The following is a 21,207-nucleotide window of genomic DNA, read 5'->3' as shown; positions in this document are numbered from 1 at the left end:
AAAAGATAGCTATTGAATTCACCAGCCAAATCGATAAATTATCACTTAAAAAAAATTTTTTTTTCTCTTGGGAGATACATGCTACTTGCCTGGAACTGATCTGAATAACAAATCCTTAAATTATGATGTGGTACAAAAAATTATTATTGGGTTGAACTCAACAAAAAAGAATGTGTTACCTCCTTGCAGTGAGGAAGAGAGACTACCCCACTCAAAAGGAGAGAGTGGAAAGGCATGGCCGCAGGGGAAGATTGAGGGGGCACAGCTCAGGCGGGGAAGATGATTGGGGTGGGACGGGGGTGTTCTTTGTTAAAACAGTTCCTTGTTTCTCCCTTGTAGACTGGCATTTCACCAGCTGTTACATAAGTCTCAGTGCCCTTCTATTTGAAAAATGTCAATTCTAACAGAATGTCCAACCTGCTCCTCTCAAGTCTGGTGGTGATAATGCGCTCTGTGATGAATGACTGATGAGGTCGTGCGGAAAAGCAGCCTCTGTACCCAGCAGTTTTACTTAAGTGGTTTGCCAGTCTTCATATTCAAAGTGAGACTGGGATGATTCCCGCGGGGGATTTAGGATTATCTTATTTTTACTGCCTTGATACATACACTTCATGGTATGAACTAAAAAGTCAGACATGTAGAATAAAGAATTTTACCATTCTTAGAGATTACCGAGTAACCATAAGATGTTACCAAATATTACGGTTTGAAATTGTATCCAACTACCAGGTTTGAAGTCATTTTTTTACAGTTCATGTGAAAAGCACTTCTTCACCCGACTGCAGTGTCCTCTTCCCTGCACCTGCCCGCACTTGAATCTGATAATCAGCGAGAGGGGGTGTTGCAGTTCAAGTTCACAACCACCTTATGCACCATTCTGCAGCAAAGTGCAGCCGCCTTCCGGGCCTGACGGGTAGCTCTGGAACAGTGAACACTGACTGAGCAGCAGCTTAGACTTCCCGTGTTTCCTCTTCATGTTGGCCACCGTGAATGGCATGGTTTGTCAAGACGTTCTGTAATAAAGCATGAAGGTTGTTTTGTTCTCTGTGGCTCAAGAACAGCTTTGTAAGAAGATGTGTAATTCAGAGTAAGAGGCAGATTGCTTTGCTGCCATGACCTACCAGAGTCCTAGTCCTCATGAGATGGGATAAAGTTGTAGCATAAATTTATGAGTATTTACCATCAAGCAACACTATTTAAAAAGTGGCAAAAGGTTACGTTACAGAACTGCTTACTTTTTTTTAAGCCCATTTATTTTGTAATCACAATTCACATTGGAATTCTAGGTTATTGGGGTTGTGATATAATTTTGGGGGGTTGTGATAAAATTTTGTATACATGTTGTTGACCTGAAGTCCTTGTGATTTTTTGTAAATGGTTAAGCCCATGGTGTGCAAATACCTTTAGCACTTGTGGGAACACTTTAAACTACTGCATGTGAACTGAGCCCAGCGGGACATAATAGGGGAACCCGGGGAAAGTCAAGTCAGGAGGAGCTCGCACAGGCAAAGTAAGGGAGAAACAAGCAGCTCTTGGGATTAGAGAGTGAGGAACTGAAATGTCTATGGTAAGACCACCCACCTACTGACGACTGCAGTGATGGGACTGCTTCACACACTGTATGACGAAAGAGTACTCATGTCATGGTCCCTTATCTCCCAGATTAGAGTGAATAAGAATAATAATAAAAAACCCTTTCAATTAATAGAGCTGACACAAATATAGTTTTTATAAAACTGATGAAATTTAAAGTTTTGAAGACTGGTTTAAAATGAGAGGCTAAAATGTATTTGAAGCTTTGAGACATGAACACGAATTATCTTGATTCTCTGTCCACTGTTAATACTACGTTTTCAGGTGAGACTTATCTCAGCAGAAATCGGTTGGTGAATGAAGCTACTTGTGTAGAGCAACGTAACTGCTTTTTCTAATACAGTGCAGTCAAAAAGTATGTGGCCAAGAAGCAAGTTTCTACAAGGTGACCATTTTAAACACACTAGGCAAAGGCAAACCAAGCACAGAGCTTGACAGCCACATGCAGCAGTGGGTGAGCAAATTACAAACCTGCTGGACAGGGTTTGGCTTCAAGCAACATGCTGGAAGGTTAAATTAGGGAGAATGCCAGGGATCCCACTGGCAAGGCTTCATTGTCCACTCTGGTTCAAGATTATAGCCCCATACCTATCTCTGTTAAGATTACAAGCCTCAGAGATTGTGTGGCTTTGAACTAGCTTGATTTTCAGTTAGATGTGCGGATTGTCCTGCTCCATTAATCTGAATAGAATTTTTCAGACTGGCTTTATTAAACCATGAATAAAAGCTAGCATATTATATCATATAGGTTATATAATATACATATATTAAACTGCTATTTTAAGTTAATAGGTCAATTCTGTGTTCATTTAAAAATTGCATCTATAGGATGTGTGTCTGCTACCTAGTAACAAATGTATGGCGCCATTTAGAAGGAAAAAGAAGCAAATGTTGTGGAAGGTAAAAATTCCTGCAGCAATCTGATTGTATTAATATGATGCTTTTCTCATTCATGTGAGCAATTTGAAAAATGGAAGGGGAAGCAGAACTCGGTTTCTCCTATATTCTGACCACCCCCTTTCAGATCTCCCTAACCCAAATTTACTACTCTAGGTAGATAGAATTTTAGACTTGGTAGGGTCGCTGAGGTTGTAATTACTTAACACGTTTTAATGTTCACCAAATTAGCAGTAGACGTTGATTTAAAATAGCATTACAGAGGGGCAGGACCCCAGCTTGGATTCTGGCTCCCTGTTCAGCGAGGAATCTGTTTCTCCCTCTCCATCTGCCCCTCCCCCTGCTCGTGCGCTCTCTCTCTCAAATAAAATCTTAAAATTATAAAATAAAATAGCATCTGTAGATTCATAGCTACCATCCTAAAGTTATTACCACCCCTGAAGATGTAAAGAAATTAAGAATTCAAAGTCTTCATTAAAACCGATTATTTTAATTGCTTAAACAAACATACATAATTGATGCAAGTGAGGGCGATCACAAGCAGTTTGATGAAATTTGCAGTGAGCCCAGGGGGTTGCTGAAGAAGGTCAGAAGAAACTCCATCCCACCCACCTGACCGAACTGGAAGGGTTCACTCTAAGCCTTCAAAGACATGCACATCATAAAGGAATCCAAGCGAAAACCAAAACCGATCATTAATAGCTACAAGATTGGAAAGTATACGCTGAATTATTACACAAAGACAAGGGTAATGACCAATTGTTGTCCCCACCTGCTCGAGTGGGGACATTTTAAATTATGACAATCTACGGATACTGACTGTGATGGTCACGTGGTTTATCATTAACACAAATACAAAATGGAAATCATTTTATTAAACCCCGTGGAGAGGCCATTTGAAGAACATCAAGGCGCGGGCTTTTCCGGGCGGGATTTTGGTCGGCCCAGCCCCCTGCACGCTGGGCGGGGCCGGGGCTCCGCGGCGGCCGCAGGGGGCGGGCCTAGCACTGCAACTCCTCCTCCTCGGCCCGCCGGGGCCCGCCCCCTGAGCTCTGCGCGCTGGCGTGCGCCGTGGAGCTGAGCACCTCCTCGAAGCTGCCTCCGCCGTGGTTCGCCCCGCCTACTTTCGTCTGAAAGGGCAGAGATGCAAACGTAGTTAGTTCATCAGGTCTGCAATGTTTGTGTGAGACGGAGTACTCTTAAGTTCAGGGATAATTTTTTTCTTGAAAGGGAACGTAAAGGGGTTCAGAGAAGTTAGTTTCCTTTAGCAGTATTAGCATGCCATTCATACTGGGATCTGGGATAGGACCCAAAACTTTAATTCCGTACAATTTTAGCGGTGCTCTTCATTCCTCCTAACATCTAAAAATCTCAGTTACTTTAGGAGCATATCCAGATCTGTGCATTTGTCTACACATCACCCTGAGAACAGATGTAATCAAAACAGAACCGGATTTTAGATAAATTCCCTCAACTTAAAAAGTATAGGAGGGGCGCCTGGGTGGCTCGGTGGGTTAAAGCTTCTGCCTTCTGCTCAGGTCGTGATCTCAGAGTCCCAGAATCGAGCTCCGCATCGGGCTCTCTGATCAGCAGAGCCTGCTTCCTCCTCTATCTCTGCCTGCCTCTCTGCCTACTTATGATCTCTGTCAAATAAATAAATAAAATCTTAAAAAAAAAAAAGTGTATAGGGCACCTGGGTGGCCTCAGTCGTTAAGGGTCTGCCTTAGGCTGATGTCATGATCCCAGGTTCCTCACCGCTGGGAGGAAGCCTGCTTCTCTCTCTCTCCCACTCCCCTTGTGTTCCCTCTCTCGTTCTGTCTCTGTCAAATAGATAAAATCTTTTTTTAAAAAGGGTATAAACATCTTTAAGTGACTCCAATTTAGGCTTCCTACTAGGACTTAGAAAGGCTATCTGGATCCCTGACAAATGGCTTTTGAAAAGGCTGAGCAGCTCCACAGAACATGCTTTCTGGTCTCTGTTCTGAGAGGTAGACAGGACTCAAATCTTAAGCGCTAGCTACTTCACATCCTTCTAGGCAGCTGCCCCTAAAAGATTATCCTGACTCGAAATGCAAAGTTATGATGCTTGAGGGGGGCTCCCTTCATGTCAGCTTTTTATTGGTAATAAGAATAAAATCAGGAAGAGATCAATTTATAAGAAATATATTAAGAAACATGGTTAAAATGTTTCGAGAAAATCCTCGTTAAAAAAGTCCTTCGACAGAATATCTAATGTTTAATGCAAGACTTATTAATGTCACACTTATTAACGAAAATTAATGGTTTTCCTTTAGCCATTACCAATATGGAAAAAACATGTTGAGGAAAAGAAAGGTACAAAATAGAAAATGTTGCTATTCCCAAAGTGCTGTCTACTCGTTGGTGCCACCAAAGTGATCACTCACAGAACCACTCGTGCTGGCGGATAAACCACTTACTGCCTGGTCTGCCCTTTCAAAAACCTAACCAGGTTTTAAAAGCAGTTAAATCATTACAAAACAAGCATATGCTTTTCTCCAATTGCCACTAAAATCCCTCTCTGCCTCTTTAAATTCAATTCCTAACTTGAGTTTTCCACTCTGCTTGGGGTCAGGAAACTTATTCTGGAAAGTGACAGATAATACATATTTTAAGCTTAGGATTCACATAGTCTCTGTCACGAATACTCAAATCAACCATTGTGCAAAGCAGCCAAAAATAACCCTTAAGTGAATGAGCATGGCTGCGTTTCCAGAAGATTGTATGTATGGACACTGAATTTCACGTAGTTTAATTTTAACATGTCACAAAATCGCATTCTTCCTTTGATTTTTTTCAACCATTAAAAAATATAAAAACCGGGGTGCCTGGATGGCTCAGTTGGTTAAACCTCTGCCTTCATCGCAGGTCATGGTCTCATGGTCCTGAGATCGATCCCTGCATCGGGGAGCCTGCTTCCTCCTCTCTCTGCCTGCTGCTCTGCCTACTTGTGATCACTCCCTCTCTGCCACATAAATAAAATCTTTAAAAATATATATAAAAACCATTCTTAGCTTACAGGCCATTAAAGAATAGCCAGCTAGCTGGATTTGGCCCACAGGCCTTGATTTGCAGACCTCGGGCACTGAGCACTGACTGATTCCTCCTCTACTCTGTGTCATCCCAGCACTGGGAAGAAGCAGGGGTTGCTTTCAACTACGTGACTTTTCACTATGTTTATTTCTTTCTGGAGAGAAACAAGATCAATTCAACGTAATCTACTCTATTAAGAGATCCCATTCTCCTCTTTGTTGTACTTGCACTCTGTTTTGCAGTAGAAGTCACACACAGTTTTGAATCAAGTGAATACCAATTACTGATGCTTTCTTTCGGGCTTTGTTGTTTTCTCTTCTCCTAGTTCTTGATTTTTCTCAAATCAAAATAGAAAATAAAAGAGGAAATCATTTTAAAATAAAGCAATTTGGCAAAAAAAAGGGAGCACAATGAAGGGGTTTTCTAACCTAGAGGGTTGAGTGGAATAATGGGGTTTCCTAATGACATGGGTTGAATGACTGTCCACAGCAATTACTGAGGTCAGGAGTTGCTTCGGGAAAGATGTGAACAATAAACCTTTTCTGGACCCTTCCCTTCATTATGGCTCTTCATTCAGGCATTTGTCACTTTATCCCCAAAACTATGATTGTTGGTTGCATAAAATTCTATTTGAATTATTGAGTTGGGCCGCCTAATCTCTCATAATAATATGGCTCATTGAGAAGACACGAAGAACTAATAAATATATCTTGTCTTTTTAAGATTTTAAGTCAGGCCCTGCAAAGAATTCATCAAAAATAGGTGCACTAGAACTATGGTCTGCTTGACATGGTTCGGAGAATGGCTGGAAGGCTGACTGACCACAACGGTTTGAAGGGATGTAGTTGTTCCTGATTCACTGGAACATGGTGAAACACAACAAATTATGGTTTCATAGGAGCTGGTTCTTGGTATGCTTGTTTATTTATTTTAGAGGCAACAGAAAGTGTGCTCATTGAGCGCAGAGGTGAACCTAGCTGAGAGTCCTCAGGTGAGACAGTGACGTATTCCAAGGACCTAGGCAAACAGGACTAAATTTTATATAATGGTGATGAAATGGAAAATTTTTCCTGGAAAACCAAGCTGTCTACAAAACTGGGTATAAAGGAAGAACGATCAGTTGGGTATAAATCCCACAAGGTGTGTGACAGACTGTGTGAGAAGATGGCAAGAACAGACCTCCCTTCCCAGCAGAACATTATTTCTAATAGAATACAAATATGAATATGATTCCTTCTGAGCGATGTTTTTAAAAACTGGGCTTAAAGCAGTACGTGTGATAGAACCGCAGCACAGAGCCCCGTGAGGCATTTCCTTACTGATTCATCCTTACTGACTTGTGAGTCAGCCGGAAACAGCCTGGGACCCAGAACTGAAGAACGTTATAGAATTTTGAAGAAAATTTAGAACAAAAAACTATGTGGCAAATAAACTATATAAAGAAGGGTTAAACATCTATTATTTAGCCTGGAGAAAGAAAAAGAATGAGGAATTTGCAATGACTGAGTGAGTGGGAAGTTTTATACAAAGCACAATTATTAGCTATTTATTCTCCATTGCCTGGGTGGGCAGAAGAAGAGGAAGTAGGCATCGGCTGTGACATAGGAGGTGGGTGGGATGTGAGTCTTGTTAAACCCCGGGGACAATCATGCAGACACTGAATCCACTTTCAGGAAGTCTTGACACAGGCTAGGATCTGGTCGGCTAAGTTAGTTTTGTTCATGTCTGAAGGCGGAGGCGGGCTCTACACCTTCCATCCCAGTGAAGAGAGAAAAGCGAGAAGCGCAGGGTGCTGGATCAAACACTTAAACCACACGTGAGCTGTGAGCTTACCAGTGCTTCCTAAAAGCAAAGCGAAATAGGTTGTTCTTTATTCTTCTTTTGCTTCTTCGTATCTCCTTCTAAAGAAAACCTAAAAAGTACAACTTCTCCTATGTCAGAACTGGTCTAATAAGCAGCAAAATCTATCTTCCTTCCACTCTCTAAGGCTGAGAACTAAATGCTGAGAAATTAACTCCCAGGATTTTCTGAACCCTTTCTTTTGAAACTTGATACTCTAGCAAGAGAGATGTTCTAGGCACTGCACATCCCTCCTTATGAAAAGTTTACCCTCTACGCGGGGGCAATTCAATGGCTCCTACGGGTCCCCAGATACTCAATAAGCAATGATGTTGGTAAATGAAAGCAAGGCCTGGGAGATGCTGAGTCATCATCTCGTTCTTGCACCTTAAACATCAAAGCCCAGGCCCGATAAAGCAGAAGTAGGAGACTGTATGAACAAAACCGCCCCTAAGAGGAAAGACTCTGCAAGTCACAATCAGAGCACACGGGAGCTCCAGCGAGGGATGCCCGACATCCTCGCGGGCTCACGTGCAGCGCACGGGGGCGAGCATTCAGCAGCAGCAGCGGGGTGATCAGCATGTGCACACACCCGCTTTTGCTCCGCTTCAAGATCACCTGCATTCTTCATTTTACCAGATAAGGAAATACGGAAACGGACGGTCTACAAAATAGCGCTAAGAATATCAAGACTAAGTTACCATTTAACTGCTATCTTTAAAAAAATAATCTTAGTCATTTCAAAGACTTTTCCTGTTTTGGAAGTTCTGTGCATTTTGGGACTAGACTGATTTTATTTGTACTTTCTTCCTTTGTAGCTGAACTCAACTACACTCAAACGATAAATCCAATATGAAGTTCTTTTAACACCTCCCATGACACAGGCATATTTTCAGTTGAAAACCTGGGATCAAATGTGTTATTGCAAAAGAATGCTCATTGTGACTCTGATTTTGCCTCCGTGATCACCATGCTGTGCTGCGCATGGAATGGAGTAAAGGAGTCGGGGTAGTTGACGGGAGGAGGGAAGCAGTGCAATGTAGGGGGCCAAGTTCGTTTTTGCTAGTCCATGTGCAAACCAGAGGGTCTGTGAGCTGTGGGCGACCCTCCACTTATCCTCTAAATTCAGAATTCACATACCCTCGATCCTAACCACAATCTTCTCTCACATACCAGTTTTGGAGAGGACAGCCCGAGAGAGTTCAAGCCTGCAAAGATGTGAACACACATCCCAGTTCATGTTCACAAATCATCACCTCCGAACGGTTTGCGGGAACAACTCTGTGAGGATCCAGCAACACTCTCCAATACCGGTTTGACTGACAGACAGATTTAGATGTGAAGAAAAAGACAGACTCTGGGCAGACTGCCTTCCCGGCTGCCCCAAATGCTGGTGGTCCCACCTTCAGAATTAACCACCACAGTGACTAAGCTGTCCTGATTCACGGGACCCCATGACACAAAATTCACTTCATCTGTACCTTAAGGCTTGTGACAGTTGTCTCAACCCTCTCCTCAAATGATTTGAAAGTAGGAGAATTCCTAAAATAACAAAAAAAGAGAGGTCAGCTCCAAAGACCCAACTGTCTTAGCAACCGAGCTGCCTGGCTTTCTGCTCTCAACTGTAAACATCATCTCTGCACCAGAGCCAGCTGTCGGTTCTCCACCTACGACAAGCATGCTTTTAAAGTATGTTTTCCCTTCTGCTAGGTCAGAGCCACAAACCATAACCTGGCATGGAAATTTTCTAAGTAAAAGATTCCTATAATAAATAGGACAGCATTTGTTAATGACACCACCGTAATAATTCCAAGGTGCACTGGAAATCATTCCCAATGAGTCAAAGGAGTGATAGCTTAATTTGTCACTTGCTAATTAACTGTTTCTATTGTACCACTCCTTTTCCCAACTCATTTTTTGTTTTGTTTTGTTTTTTGTTTGTTTGTTTTTGGTGAGCAATGGAAAGTCTGTCTGAAGAATGTCATGTTAGAATTTTCCCACTTGGAATTTTGAAGTTATTTATTTCAGAAATAACTAAAGGGGGGGAAAAAGGGTTCATAAGTTTTTCTCTTCCATGCCTTAAAAAGTAATCATTTTGTCAATTTCCATGAAGTAGTGTTTCTGGGAGTCAATGCTTTCATTATTTTAAGTTGAAATGTACCTATTACTTGTCTAACGCTTGATCAAAATGGTGTTATGAGCATGTTATTCTTCCTCCTGAAGAGGATATACCTTTGTTCTCTTATCTACAAAATCTTTGCAGTCTATTGACAATTTATGGGGGACTCATTCATTATGTTAAACACTCTATATACATCATCTTGTTCCTTTAAGAATTAGGTGCTTCATTTTAGTATGTTTTGGTTTCCTGGACTGGATTTGGCCACATGACATGATTTCATGACATCATCACCATTAAAAAGGATATCCCCAGGTCCAGCTAATGAAACAGGAGCCAAGAAGGAACTAAAAATATATCTTAAATCTTGTTTCCATGTCATCTTTCAGCAACAATGATTGCCATCAATTTCAGGTCAAATAATTCAACTGAATGTTACTTATTTGATAAGCCACCTGTTATTCTCTCTTGAGTGCAGGTGAAATGAAATAGGACGAATGGCCTAGAGGAATTTTGTTAAGGGAGAACTGGTGTAATAGATGGGTATCTTTGTATGGTGTGGAATGAAGCACAGCTCTAATACTATCAAGAGGAAACTAATGTCCATAATATGCTTTGGACTGAATTTGGCTTTGTTAGAGACTACCTCCAGAGACTCTGACACTCCAGATGGTCAGAAATGTATCTGCATCTCTGCTGTAGGGATTAACAGTGGTGAGTTCAGAGAGCCCACGGATGACACCACACCTTGTAAACAACTCAAGCAGGAGTCAAATTCCTGTGAGTAATCCTCCCTCATATTGCTGTTTCATGATGAAATATTAGTTAATTTTTATCTCAGTGACTCAAGTTTATGTATTTATTGGCCCCTTACTTCCACTGCAGGTTTTATGTGGGCAAGCCTGCTCATGCGCCTGCCTGTCATTGATTAGTGACACAGCCCTGGCCAGACAGTTCAGCGGAAGGGTTCATGGGTATATGTTAGATGAGTAAGAAAAAAAAATTTTTTTTTAAAGTTAGTTTCAGGCAAGATTATGAGGTCTATATTTGACCCGTAAGCCACTAAATGGATTCACAAAGCAAAGCTGTGTTAATTTTTTGCAAGAATTTCTTTGGACACCCAGACTTAAAAGCTAACAGACAGTTGGTTAAACGTCTGCCTTTGGTTCGGGTCGTTGAACCCATGTCCTGGGATCGAGTCCCCCATTAGGCTCCTTGCTCAGTGGGGATCCTGTTTCTCCCTCTGCTTGTGCTCTCTCTCTCTCTCTGACAAAATAAATAAGTAAATAGAATCTTTAAAAAAAATAGTTAATAAAAAAAAGATGACAAATAAAGAAGCTCAGAGCTGCAGGTTGCACTACTCAATCTGAGTGTTTTTATGCTAGGGGGTGCAAGTCATTCAAAGATGGACTAAAATATCTTGAATCTGTGCTCCCTATTTAGCACCAAATTAGGGAAATCAAATACTGTGGCTTAAATTTCCAAAGTAACCATATAACCTCAGTGTGGAAGAAACATCCTCAGGATAATAAAACTGACATTCCTCTAATTCAGTTACACTAGACAGTGTACTGGAGAACAGGGAGAAACTGTTCACTCAGATTTAATCAGATCACTACAGCTACAGATGACCCTGGAAAGAATTTGGCTGTAGTGGTCTCAAACCATTTAGAGCCACCGAACCCCCTCTCTAACATATCACACCACAATACATACTATAAAGCAGGTAGAAGAGGCACAGTTGGGACTGAAGCAGGGAAGGGTCTTGGAAGGCTCATGGCTCCCCACATACCCCCCACAACGGAAGTCCAGGGCAAGAGCAGTGAGAAAAGCAGTAAATCTGGTTTTAGCTTCTTATTTTAAATATGAAGAAACTGATACCAGTGAGATGACTTTCCCAAGGCTGCAAAGTTCATCCCTGGCAGAGCTGGTCTACAATCTGCATCTCCTGATCCTTCCCCCCCGGCCCCTGCAATCTGACATTCATTCTTCCATACCTTGTTACTATTCGTGTGCTTTTATCTGATTGCCTCACTAAGCTACACAAACTGGAAGTGGGAAATGTCTTTCTCAGAAGTTTTCATCCAGCTAGTTATTTTAATAACATTTTCATTGCCTAACAGACACCACATCTTAACATCTACCTTAAAAAATCATGGTGGTAACCTTTCTACAGCTGTAGTCCTCTCGGTCTGCTGTTCCCTTCAATGTAACCCTTCTCCCAGGCTTGCGTTTAATTCTGCTGAAATAAGGCACATATTTCTGCCTTTGGAGGTGTGGTGGCTCCAGGTCCTAAGCTAAGAATGTGCGTCACACAGGTTACTTTGTGTCACACGACAGGTAAGAGAATGGAGATTGAGCTAGGTAAGTAACTTGTCTCAGATCACACAAATCAGGAGACACTGGACTTAAGAAGCTGAAGCCCATTACACCCTACTTCCACAGAACTGTCTAGCTTTTCTCCTGAAGGCTGTCGGGAAAGACAGTAAGGTCTTTGGGTCAGTAAGTTCAATGCATTTCCTTTCATATTAAGGGGGGGGGGGAAGCTCCACAAAGTAACTATCAATAAAAAGTAACACTGCATACATACACATTCTGCATTGATATTATATAAAGTAATTTATACACACATTACCTCATAGCAGGCATACTTATGGAATGGCGAATGGAGTAGCTTCAGGGCAAAAGCAGATTAAAAGAAAAAAAAAAAAGAAAAAAGAAGATAGCACAACATAAGTACATGAGAAACTCCCTATTCACAGTTCTAAAACAGCAATTTCAACTGTCAGAAGTATTCCTTGCCTGCCCCACCAAGATGACATTTGTTTTCGCTGGGTAGGATGGGCCAACCCATCCAGCTTTTCAAGATTACAAAGGAAGAGTACACTGTCCAAGTTGGGTGTTATTCTACTTCCTGTGGGTTCCTGGTAGGCCAGGAAATCTGAGGAGAATGTCTGGGTTTTTCCAGGTGCGCCCAGCAGCCCGTGAACATCCTCCCCAGGTACAACTCCCACTCCCTTCCCTTCTTTCTTCTTTCAGGGAGAGAGGAAGAGCTGTACCTAGGAAGGCACAAAGGAAGGTAAAAGCTAATCATTCCGTTGTAGAGAAACTCTCCAAAGGAATATAGGTAGTTCACTTAAGACATTCAAGGAAACACATAGCAGGCTACTGTAATCCACACAGTCCAACATGGCAGCAGGGACCTCCACATCCATTCTAGGACATCTGTACATTTCTGAGAATTGTAAGAGTTTCAGCCTCCTCACTCTATTGATCCTATGGCTGGCTCATCTTTCCTCTGATGGATCAACTGTTACTCCTTTGTGAGTTCCACTCAGAAATCAGGCTGGGCTGAGGGAGGAAGCCCTACGTAAGGGTCCATGTCTTGCGACAGCGCTCCCCCATCACATTTTCCAACACCATCCCTGCGTCTCTCCTCCCAAGAAGCTAACAGGAAGGGATCACACGCCTCACCCTTCCCCAACAACATCCACTGAAGTCACCAGTATTGGCAGTACTTTACTAGAACTCAGAAAGAAAAGGACGAAGAAATTCAGGGAGTACTTATGGTCTTACTTAGATACTCCGCTTAGAAAATATAGGCAAATATTCCCCCAGAAATTATATTTAAAAAGGAAATTACTAAAAGAAATCCATCAGCATTATCAATCTATTCATCTCTTTAAATACAGGCAGTATTCTTAAGAAAAAATCCACCACCTCTCCCCAAAGTATATAGTAAGATTCCAGCTAAAGGAGGGTTTAATCGGAAATTGCACACTTCCGAACGTGTGTGGTGCTCTGGTAACCTTTTCCCTCTTCAACTTCAGAAGGTACAGAAAGTTGAAGGTGAACCATCCCCATAACCGTTACAAGACGTTCAGAAAAACACAACAATCTAGAGAAAATAATTTCCTGTTTCTCGATTTTACCTTTACAAGTCTCATAAACACATACAACTCTCAACTTCTGCTTTTCCTTTTCTCTCCTTTCAGTTTTGAGGACCTCTGCCAACGCGGGAAGAACTGAGAATGTAGGAAGGTATTCCTAAGAAACTGCTCAGCAAGTGAAAACTGGTATAAATGATTCAGAAGTGAGATAACGATATACTTAAATAAATTCAAACACATTAGATGCCCTACACTCTGTGACTCCTTGGGCACAAACACACTCAGGAAAAGAGACCCAGTGTTTTGGCTGAGACACACCCACGGTGTGAAGGGAGCAGTGGGCTCTGGGAAGGAAGGGAGCCGCAAGGGGCCGGTAGGGCCCTAGAGGCATTGCTTACCCGATGGAGTGAGACCTGCAGTCCGGGCAGCATAGGAGAGAGCAGGACCAGAGTTAGCATATCAGCACTGTGGTACCCTTGTCCCCCCTCTCAAGAACCCCAGAGCAAAGATGACGTTGACTCCGTTCATTACTCTTTGGGAGTATATTTTTAATGTGTCTTAACAATCACTGTACCAACCTGTTATAAGCTGCACTTCTAACTATTGTTCTCATGACTACAGAGAGAGGGTTGGACTCTAACAGAAGTTCTATGCTTCCTCCAAAGAGCCTCATCTCCTTGTTCACACGTGGTTTGAATAAATGACTGACTGAGAAGTTCCAAGAAGATGCTGGCATTATTACAAAAACGATTCCAAGAGCTTTCATCACTTCAGAGTACTTTCATAAATGTGTCCCCGTTTTAACTTTGCAGGAAGCGTTTTAGTTAGGTAGCTGTGAACAATGTTATTTTACAGGTAGAGAAAGAGAGGGGGCAGTTCCCTGACGGGGTGATGGGGACGCAGTGTTGACTGCAATTGGGATAAAATGAGAATCTTAGCTTGAAAAATATGACTTGTTTTTATAAAACACATCAATTTAAATCCTCACAGAGTGTTTTTTATTAACTTATTAAAAGGCCAAAGTTCTAAGTTTTTAAAATCTGTAAGTTTTAACTTGTAATAATTAAAAAAAAAAATGGTATCCGAACTTTGCTGGCAATTTTTAACAAGTTCAGAAATTTTTTCCCAGAATGCACAAAGGAATTTTATAGTATAAATAACAGGAATATAGGATAATACGATATTTTATACTAAAAAGGGGGTTCAAAGTAAAATGTGATACAACTCTTAAGTTTCTCTATTGTTTTATAAATTGGCTAATCAATTTAAATGAAAAATTAAAAACTTACTTTTTCTCAGTTAAGAATCTTTACTAATCAAAATTCAAGTATTTTCAAATATGAGTTTCCCATATGTTACTTGTTCTAGCGTAATTGAAAACTAAAAATTTTTTGTAATACTCGTTGCTTTCATAGTGACTGATCCTCAGTTATATATGTTAGATGTTTTAGTTTGAGAAAAATACAGGTCTGAATTTTGCAAACTCTACAACATATTACAGGACCCTATTTGAGTCTCCAGTATTTTTAGCCACAGTTTATAATGAAAGTACTGTATCCTCTATATAGAGAAACAATTAATGGAAAGTTTGAAACTTCTGGAAAACAGACCATTCATTACCCTAAAATAAAGCCACAGTGAAACAGAAGAAAAAGAAGTTAACACGACTTTGATGTTACAACCAGTCAGTGTATGAACGGGAATGTGTTAACATATTGCATAAGTGAATGGTCTTCATTCTCGTCCTCTTAGCAAAACGAACAAGATCTTTGTGAAATACCACAGTGCCCTCCTGCTGATGTATATTCCCTCATTTCCACATATGGGGGTCACCTTGTGAATGAGATGGTCACTTAGGATAAAAACTAGCATTTATTGAGTGCTTAATCAATGGCAGGCTCTCTTCTACAACTTTCATAATAACCTGATGATGATGTTACTCTTACCTGTTTTTGTAACTGAGAACACCTGGGTACAGGTGAGCTAAGTTACATGGGTCCTCCTCATAACCTGACCGCCTGACACTGAATCACTTAAGAGCTTGTTACAAATGCAGATTCCTAGATCCAGGACCCACTGAGGCGCGATCTCCAAGAAATGGAGTCTGGAATATGTGTTGTAAACAGGCTTCAGAGGTGTTTGTAAAGCCTCCTGAATTTGTAGAAATAACACTCTAGTACCATGCTGTGGTTCTAGAGTTCCAGTGAAGGTTTCAACTAAGTATGTGGAGGACAAATTTTATAAATATGGCAAAATATATTTTCTTGGAGATAGCAGGTAAGAGGGGATTTCCTGTTCTGAGCAATTATTTAATTAGTTTAGATAAACGTTTTAATGCCATTGACATGACAGCAAATTTTATTTGTAATAAAATGAGGGTTAATTAATAATCCAGAAGGTTTACCTATTCATTACATGCAGCCTCTGAAAAATTTCAGTTGCTTTTCTTATCACATTATCCACAACTATGAAGATAAAACAATGTATTCAAACTCAAGCATATGGAGTTACTTAACTCTAGCCTCACAAATGCCAACTTGTTAAGATAGTACAGGGGCACAATCCAGTAACATATGAAACCAAAAATAACTTAAACAGAACAGTATAAATATTTGCCTCTAGGTATCAAGTCTGTAGGGTAATTAAGAAATGGTTTCAGAATCCAATGAAAATTTATATGCAGTTTTTAAAAAAAGACATTTAAAATGTATACTTCAAAAGTTTAAAAAAAATGAAAGTAACAACTCTATATGAGATAACTTACTAAAACATACTATAGAAAATAAAAATGGTCAAAACTGCACTATTTTCTCTGGCGCCTATAGTGAGGACACTTGGTTCTCAGTTCAAAATCCTGATGTTCACCCTAATGTGAAATAAAATGTAATATTGAAAATAACCCAAATGTGCAAGGACTATATACCATGGCCCCTTTTTGGAATAAAAGAATAAATACGTATGTATTCAGCATAGAAAAAAATCCTAGATGGATGCATACAAAAATGTAACCTAGAATGGTTTGTCAGAGCCTAGTCCACTGAATGCATATTTTAACTTACTGTTTAAATTTTAATGAAGAAAAATCAGTATGTGCTGCCTTCGTTTGAAATCCCCCCTTATTACCAGTAATTAAAGGAGCCCTGGATCTTCTATTTTTGCTAGGTCATGTCCTCGTAGAAAGGGCATGTTCGGGACCAGGCTCACTAAGCAGACCAACGGGCAGAAAACTCCCCATTATAAAAATCGATCTCAGTCACCAATCATGATCAGCCACAAAACATGTTAATCCAATTAAAAAAGAATGTGTTAGGAAGACGAGCCAATAGAGAAAGCTCCCCTTCCCTCAGAAGGCCCAGGGCTTAACAGCATCCCCATGGTTCTGCCCCACACTACCTCATATCTCCAAACTTCTTGCTGATGGCCGTCCCCACGTTGCTGAAAGCTGCAGTTGCCTTCTGCCCTGCGTGACTCAGGGTTTCGTGTGTTTTCTTGTAGCTGGAAGTAAACAGAACCGTAGAAACACAGCTTATATGTGATGATCGCCCACAGAACATTCCCCATCCTTCTCCCTCCTTACTTTGAAAATTCCTTTTCTAAACAGCTTTATGAAGACAATGATCCACAGAAGTTAGTGAATCTATTCATTGTCTGGGGATGAGGGCTGGACTGCTGCCCATCGGTGGGAAAGTCAGACTGCTCAATCTGAATGCAGGGAAAATATCCATAGGCAAGTGTAACATGCCGATTAGATGTGTAACTGCAAACAGACATGCTCTCAGACTACAGTTGTTCTTGAAGTGTGCGTTCGAACTCTTTGAAGAGACACTCTCCAGAAAACCGCCAATGAAGGTAACACAGAAACGAGATAGTGTGTATTTCAATGAGAAGAATCAGCTTTTATTGTTCAGGGGTAAAATTAACCAGAAAGGGGCAAAATATAACTAGTATTTCACTTATTTTTCTAACATTTATGCCTGGGAATAGGCTAGAAGGGCACATGATCTTAAAATATAGTGACCTTTTTTCAAAGAGTTTTAGGAAGATAATTCAGCAATGGTCTGTTCATTGGCCGATGTTCCCACTAGACTGTCTCCTTGAGGACTTGGAGTAAAAGCCAAAGTCCATACAACGGCCTCACGATGATTGTACACAAGCTTGTCCTCTGGGCTCCCTGCTCCAGGCCCCAGACCTCCTCACCGTCCGTGGACCTACTAGGCCCCATCCTGCCTTAAAGCTTTTGCTCTGGCTGCTCTGCCACATGATCCCATCATAGTTGGCAGGAAAAAAAAGGAGGGGAGGGTTTTGTTGTCTTGTAAATGTCCCACTTTGAAAAATTAAGAAGAGCAAAGCAGGCACCCTTAGATTGTGAAAGTCACCTTTTGCTGTCGATCAGGGCCAGAGATCCCTGGGGCCTTGGCCAAGTGGGTGTCAGCAGCATAGAGCATAGAGCTGGGCTCTGGGGGTTGGGGAAAGGGAAGCAAGGGAAGAAGGAGCACCGAGCACCCACCCAGCACTGACTCTGTACAGCCTAAAAGGGGGCTCAAGGGAAAAGCAAAGAAAGACCCTGCAACATCTATGACCTCTGTGTGAGGCTGAGACTAGTTAGGGAGTTCCTGCTTCCGTTGCTCTTGCATTTCTTTCTTTTTAAAGATTTATCTATTTATTCGACAGACCAAGATCACAGGTAGGCAGGGAGGCAGGCAGAGAGAGGAAGGGAAGCAGGCTCCCCGCCGAGCAGAGAGCCCGATGCGGGGCTCAATCCCAGGACCCTGGGCTCATGACCCGAGCTGAAGGCGGAGGCTTTAACCCACTGAGCCACCCAGGCGCCCTGCTCTTGCATTTCTACAGGAATTTCTTGCAATTAGAGCAAATATTTAACTTTTGCTTGTACCTGTTCCTTGTAAACTGTTCCCTGTAGGTTATATACTGGAGAACGCTTTGAATTTTGAGATGAGGTGACTTTTGGACACTTGTGTGTATATCACATTCTGAATTTGACGGCTTAATTTCAAAACAGCTAGCCCCGGGGAAGCACATCTAGTCAGCAGTAAGTTAGGGTTCAGGTTAGCTAGCTGCATTATGTTTTAAACACACTTGTCTAGAACAAAGTGTGGTGGGTATACACAGGCTTCCGACTACTTTAGTGAAGTATTAGTGACATTAAGTCCTCACCATGAAAAGTGCAACTCCATACTTAGATGAAATTTCAAAGTTTAAAACCAACCATATGGAGAGCTCAAAGGAGTGTTGAAGAGAGAGACTTTTAGGACTGTTCATTTTATTTTTTTTTTAAAGATTTTATTTATTTGTCAGAGAGAGAAAGCTTACAAACAGGAGGTGTGGTAGGCAGAGGGAGAAGCAAGCTCCCTGCTGAGCAAGGAGCCTGATGCGGGACTCGATCCCAGGACCCTGGGATCATGACCTCAGCCAAAGGCAGAGGCTTAACCAAAGGAGACACCCAGCCATTCCAGGACTGTTAAGTATTTATTTCTGAGGATTACATAATGCTAAATCTGAAAGACACTAGAATGCAATTTCTTCAGACTACAGATGACGGGACTGAGGCCCGGAAGAACTGTGTGACCTTTTAGAGACAGAAACAGGGCTAGGACTAGTGTGCCTGCCTTTCGGCCGGACATCTTCTCACCTTGGAGATCACAGACATTGGAAGGTAGGTTAGGTCAGCTGTCTATAGCTCAAGTATTTGTGGAGAAAAGTAGTAATAGTGCATCTGAAGATTTCTAAGATGTACCTCTTTCCTCACATTTTTACACCTCTCCTCCCTAAACTAACGACCGCATTTCTTAAAAACAATTACTAGGCATCCTACATACATTACATAGAGACCGATAATTGAGGGAAAGAGATTGGGGGTGGCGGGCAATGAGAGAGGGTGGTATGGGAAGAAGTGGCTTCCCAGAACAAAGTAACCAGGGATCCCGTGAGAAATAGGCCAGTGGGCTCAGAGCATTAAAAGCTCTAAGAAGCACTATTCACAGCACAGCGTAAGCCAAGGGTCCCCCCAGAGCTGTGTACCGCACAGACCCGGCATGCTTACACTGCATTCTAATTGGGCTCGATCCTAAAACTGAATGAAGTCATACACATCCCTACCAGAGGCGAGGCGCTCACATCTTGAAAAAAGACCCTCCTGGCAGGCCACTGAAAACCCTGAAGGATGTCATTCCGTTTATATCTTAATCCCTTTATGGTGCCATGGAATTTGGCGCACAGTCCGGACTCCTAATGCTTAAAACCGGCTCTCAACCTTATCACATAAAATTACATTCAGTAATATTCAAATAATGAAAAACAACTTAAACACCAACCTTCTGATTCATCTGACGACCTTGTAATTTAAATGGAAACGGTATTTAGCGTTTAAGATGATGTCTCTTATTTTAAGCTAAATATAGAGTTACACCATTGCTGAGTCACATACGTGATGCAAAGGGAATGAATACATTCTCCTAAAACAAACGTCAGAATGTTATGGGACGCTCAGCTTGCTGTCCGTTGTGCATGGGAAGGCAGAAAGACGGGAGCAGATGCTCCCAGCGATCTGGGTTACGTGCCTATCCTCTGTGTGCCTGTGATGCACTTTGCACACTGTGATGCTCTTTCCTAACACATTTTTCACTTTGTTCCAATTACGGTTTTTGAGTCTGCCTCCATGACCTGCGTGCACTTCCTGAGGGCAGGGGCTGCATCTCGTTCATCAGCCCTGTGTCCCCGACGCCTGGATAAGCCAGAGCGAGGGCCACAGGAAGCCAGGGTAAGGAAAGAGTCCAGGCAGACTGGCAGACTGCCAGACTTCAGCTCCAGAAGACAGTCAGGACTTGGCAGCGTGCGGCTCCTGGTTCTGGAGGAAGGCCACGGAAGCCTGCCAGTGAGGGAAGGGCAATTTGTCCTCGTGGGCTTCGGAGCGATTCCAGCAAACAGCAGCTATGTGGGAACCTGTGTCTCAACAAGGCTGGCATCTGGTCCAGGCCTGAAACTTTTCTAGGTAGAAGTGTAACCGTGCTAACAAACAGTAGCTCACACTTACTGCGTATCTATATGTGTTAACTCACTGAAGACATCTGACTGGGAGATTTTTTAAAATTAAGGGTATAAGTAAACCTTCTACTTTTCACTGAAGGTCAATGGGAACACAGGCTTTACTTTTCAGAGATCATCTGGCTGGAATGGATAGTCCCTTTTTGTTTTTTTTCAGCTTTACTGAGGTATGAATGACAAAATTGTAAGATATTTAAAGTGTACATCGTGATGATTTGATAGACATATACATTGCGAAAGAACTCCTCCCACCTAGTTAATACACATCCATCACCTCGCATGTTTTTTTATATATTTTGGTGAGAACATTTAAGACCTACTCCCTTTGCAAATTTCGATTACACAATGCAGGTACCAACCAGAATCACTGTTACACGTCAGAGCCTCAGACTTTTATTCATCTTATAAAGGGAAGTTTGCATTTGCCAACCTTCCCCTATGTCCCCCACTCCACCGCCCCTAGCAATCACCCTTCTACTCTCTGCCTCTAAGAATTTGACTTCTTTTTAAATTTTTCTTAGATTCCACATATGAGTGATGCCACACAGTATCTGTCCTTCTATGACTTATTTCACTTAGCCTAATGCCCTTGAGATTTGTCCTTGTTGTCCAAAGGCAGGATTTCCTTCTTTGTCATGGCTGAATGATATTCCACGGCGTATATATATGCCACATCTTTTTCTTTTCTTTTTTTAAGATTTATTTATTTATTTTGAGAGAAAGAGAACAAAAGGAAGGGGGGCAGAGGGAAAAGGAGAA

The 21,207-nt window shown here is 41.7% G+C and overlaps 1 protein-coding gene across 10 annotated transcripts in view; it reads right to left on the bottom strand.

The window, feature by feature from the left end:
• Positions 1–2,960: 2,960 nt before the first annotated feature.
• TPD52L1 (TPD52 like 1) overlaps positions 2,961–21,207 on the bottom strand; it is a 98,752-nt gene continuing 80,505 nt past the window's right edge. For 2 of the 10 annotated variants that reach the window (XM_032862445.1, XM_032862451.1), the window contains exons 4-9: positions 16,783–16,884; positions 13,788–13,802; positions 12,135–12,173; positions 8,862–8,922; positions 7,375–7,383; positions 2,961–3,620 (exon numbers count right to left, since the gene is read on the bottom strand). In XM_032862445.1, the coding sequence (XP_032718336.1) occupies positions 3,492–3,620; positions 7,375–7,383; positions 8,862–8,922; positions 12,135–12,173; positions 13,788–13,802; positions 16,783–16,884 (355 nt within the window). In that variant the 3' untranslated portion in view covers positions 2,961–3,491. The remainder of the gene's footprint in view (positions 3,621–7,374; positions 7,384–8,861; positions 8,923–12,134; positions 12,174–13,787; positions 13,803–16,782; positions 16,885–21,207) is intronic. The other 8 variants (XM_032862446.1, XM_032862447.1, XM_032862448.1 and 5 more) reach the window with 8 other exon arrangements.

This window comes from Lontra canadensis, unplaced genomic scaffold (genome assembly GCF_010015895.1).
Source record: "Lontra canadensis isolate GAN:19392208 unplaced genomic scaffold, GSC_riverotter_1.0 scaffold23, whole genome shotgun sequence".
NCBI classification, from domain to species: Eukaryota; Metazoa; Chordata; class Mammalia; order Carnivora; family Mustelidae; genus Lontra; species Lontra canadensis.
This window is presented reverse-complemented; position numbering and strand designations above follow the sequence as displayed.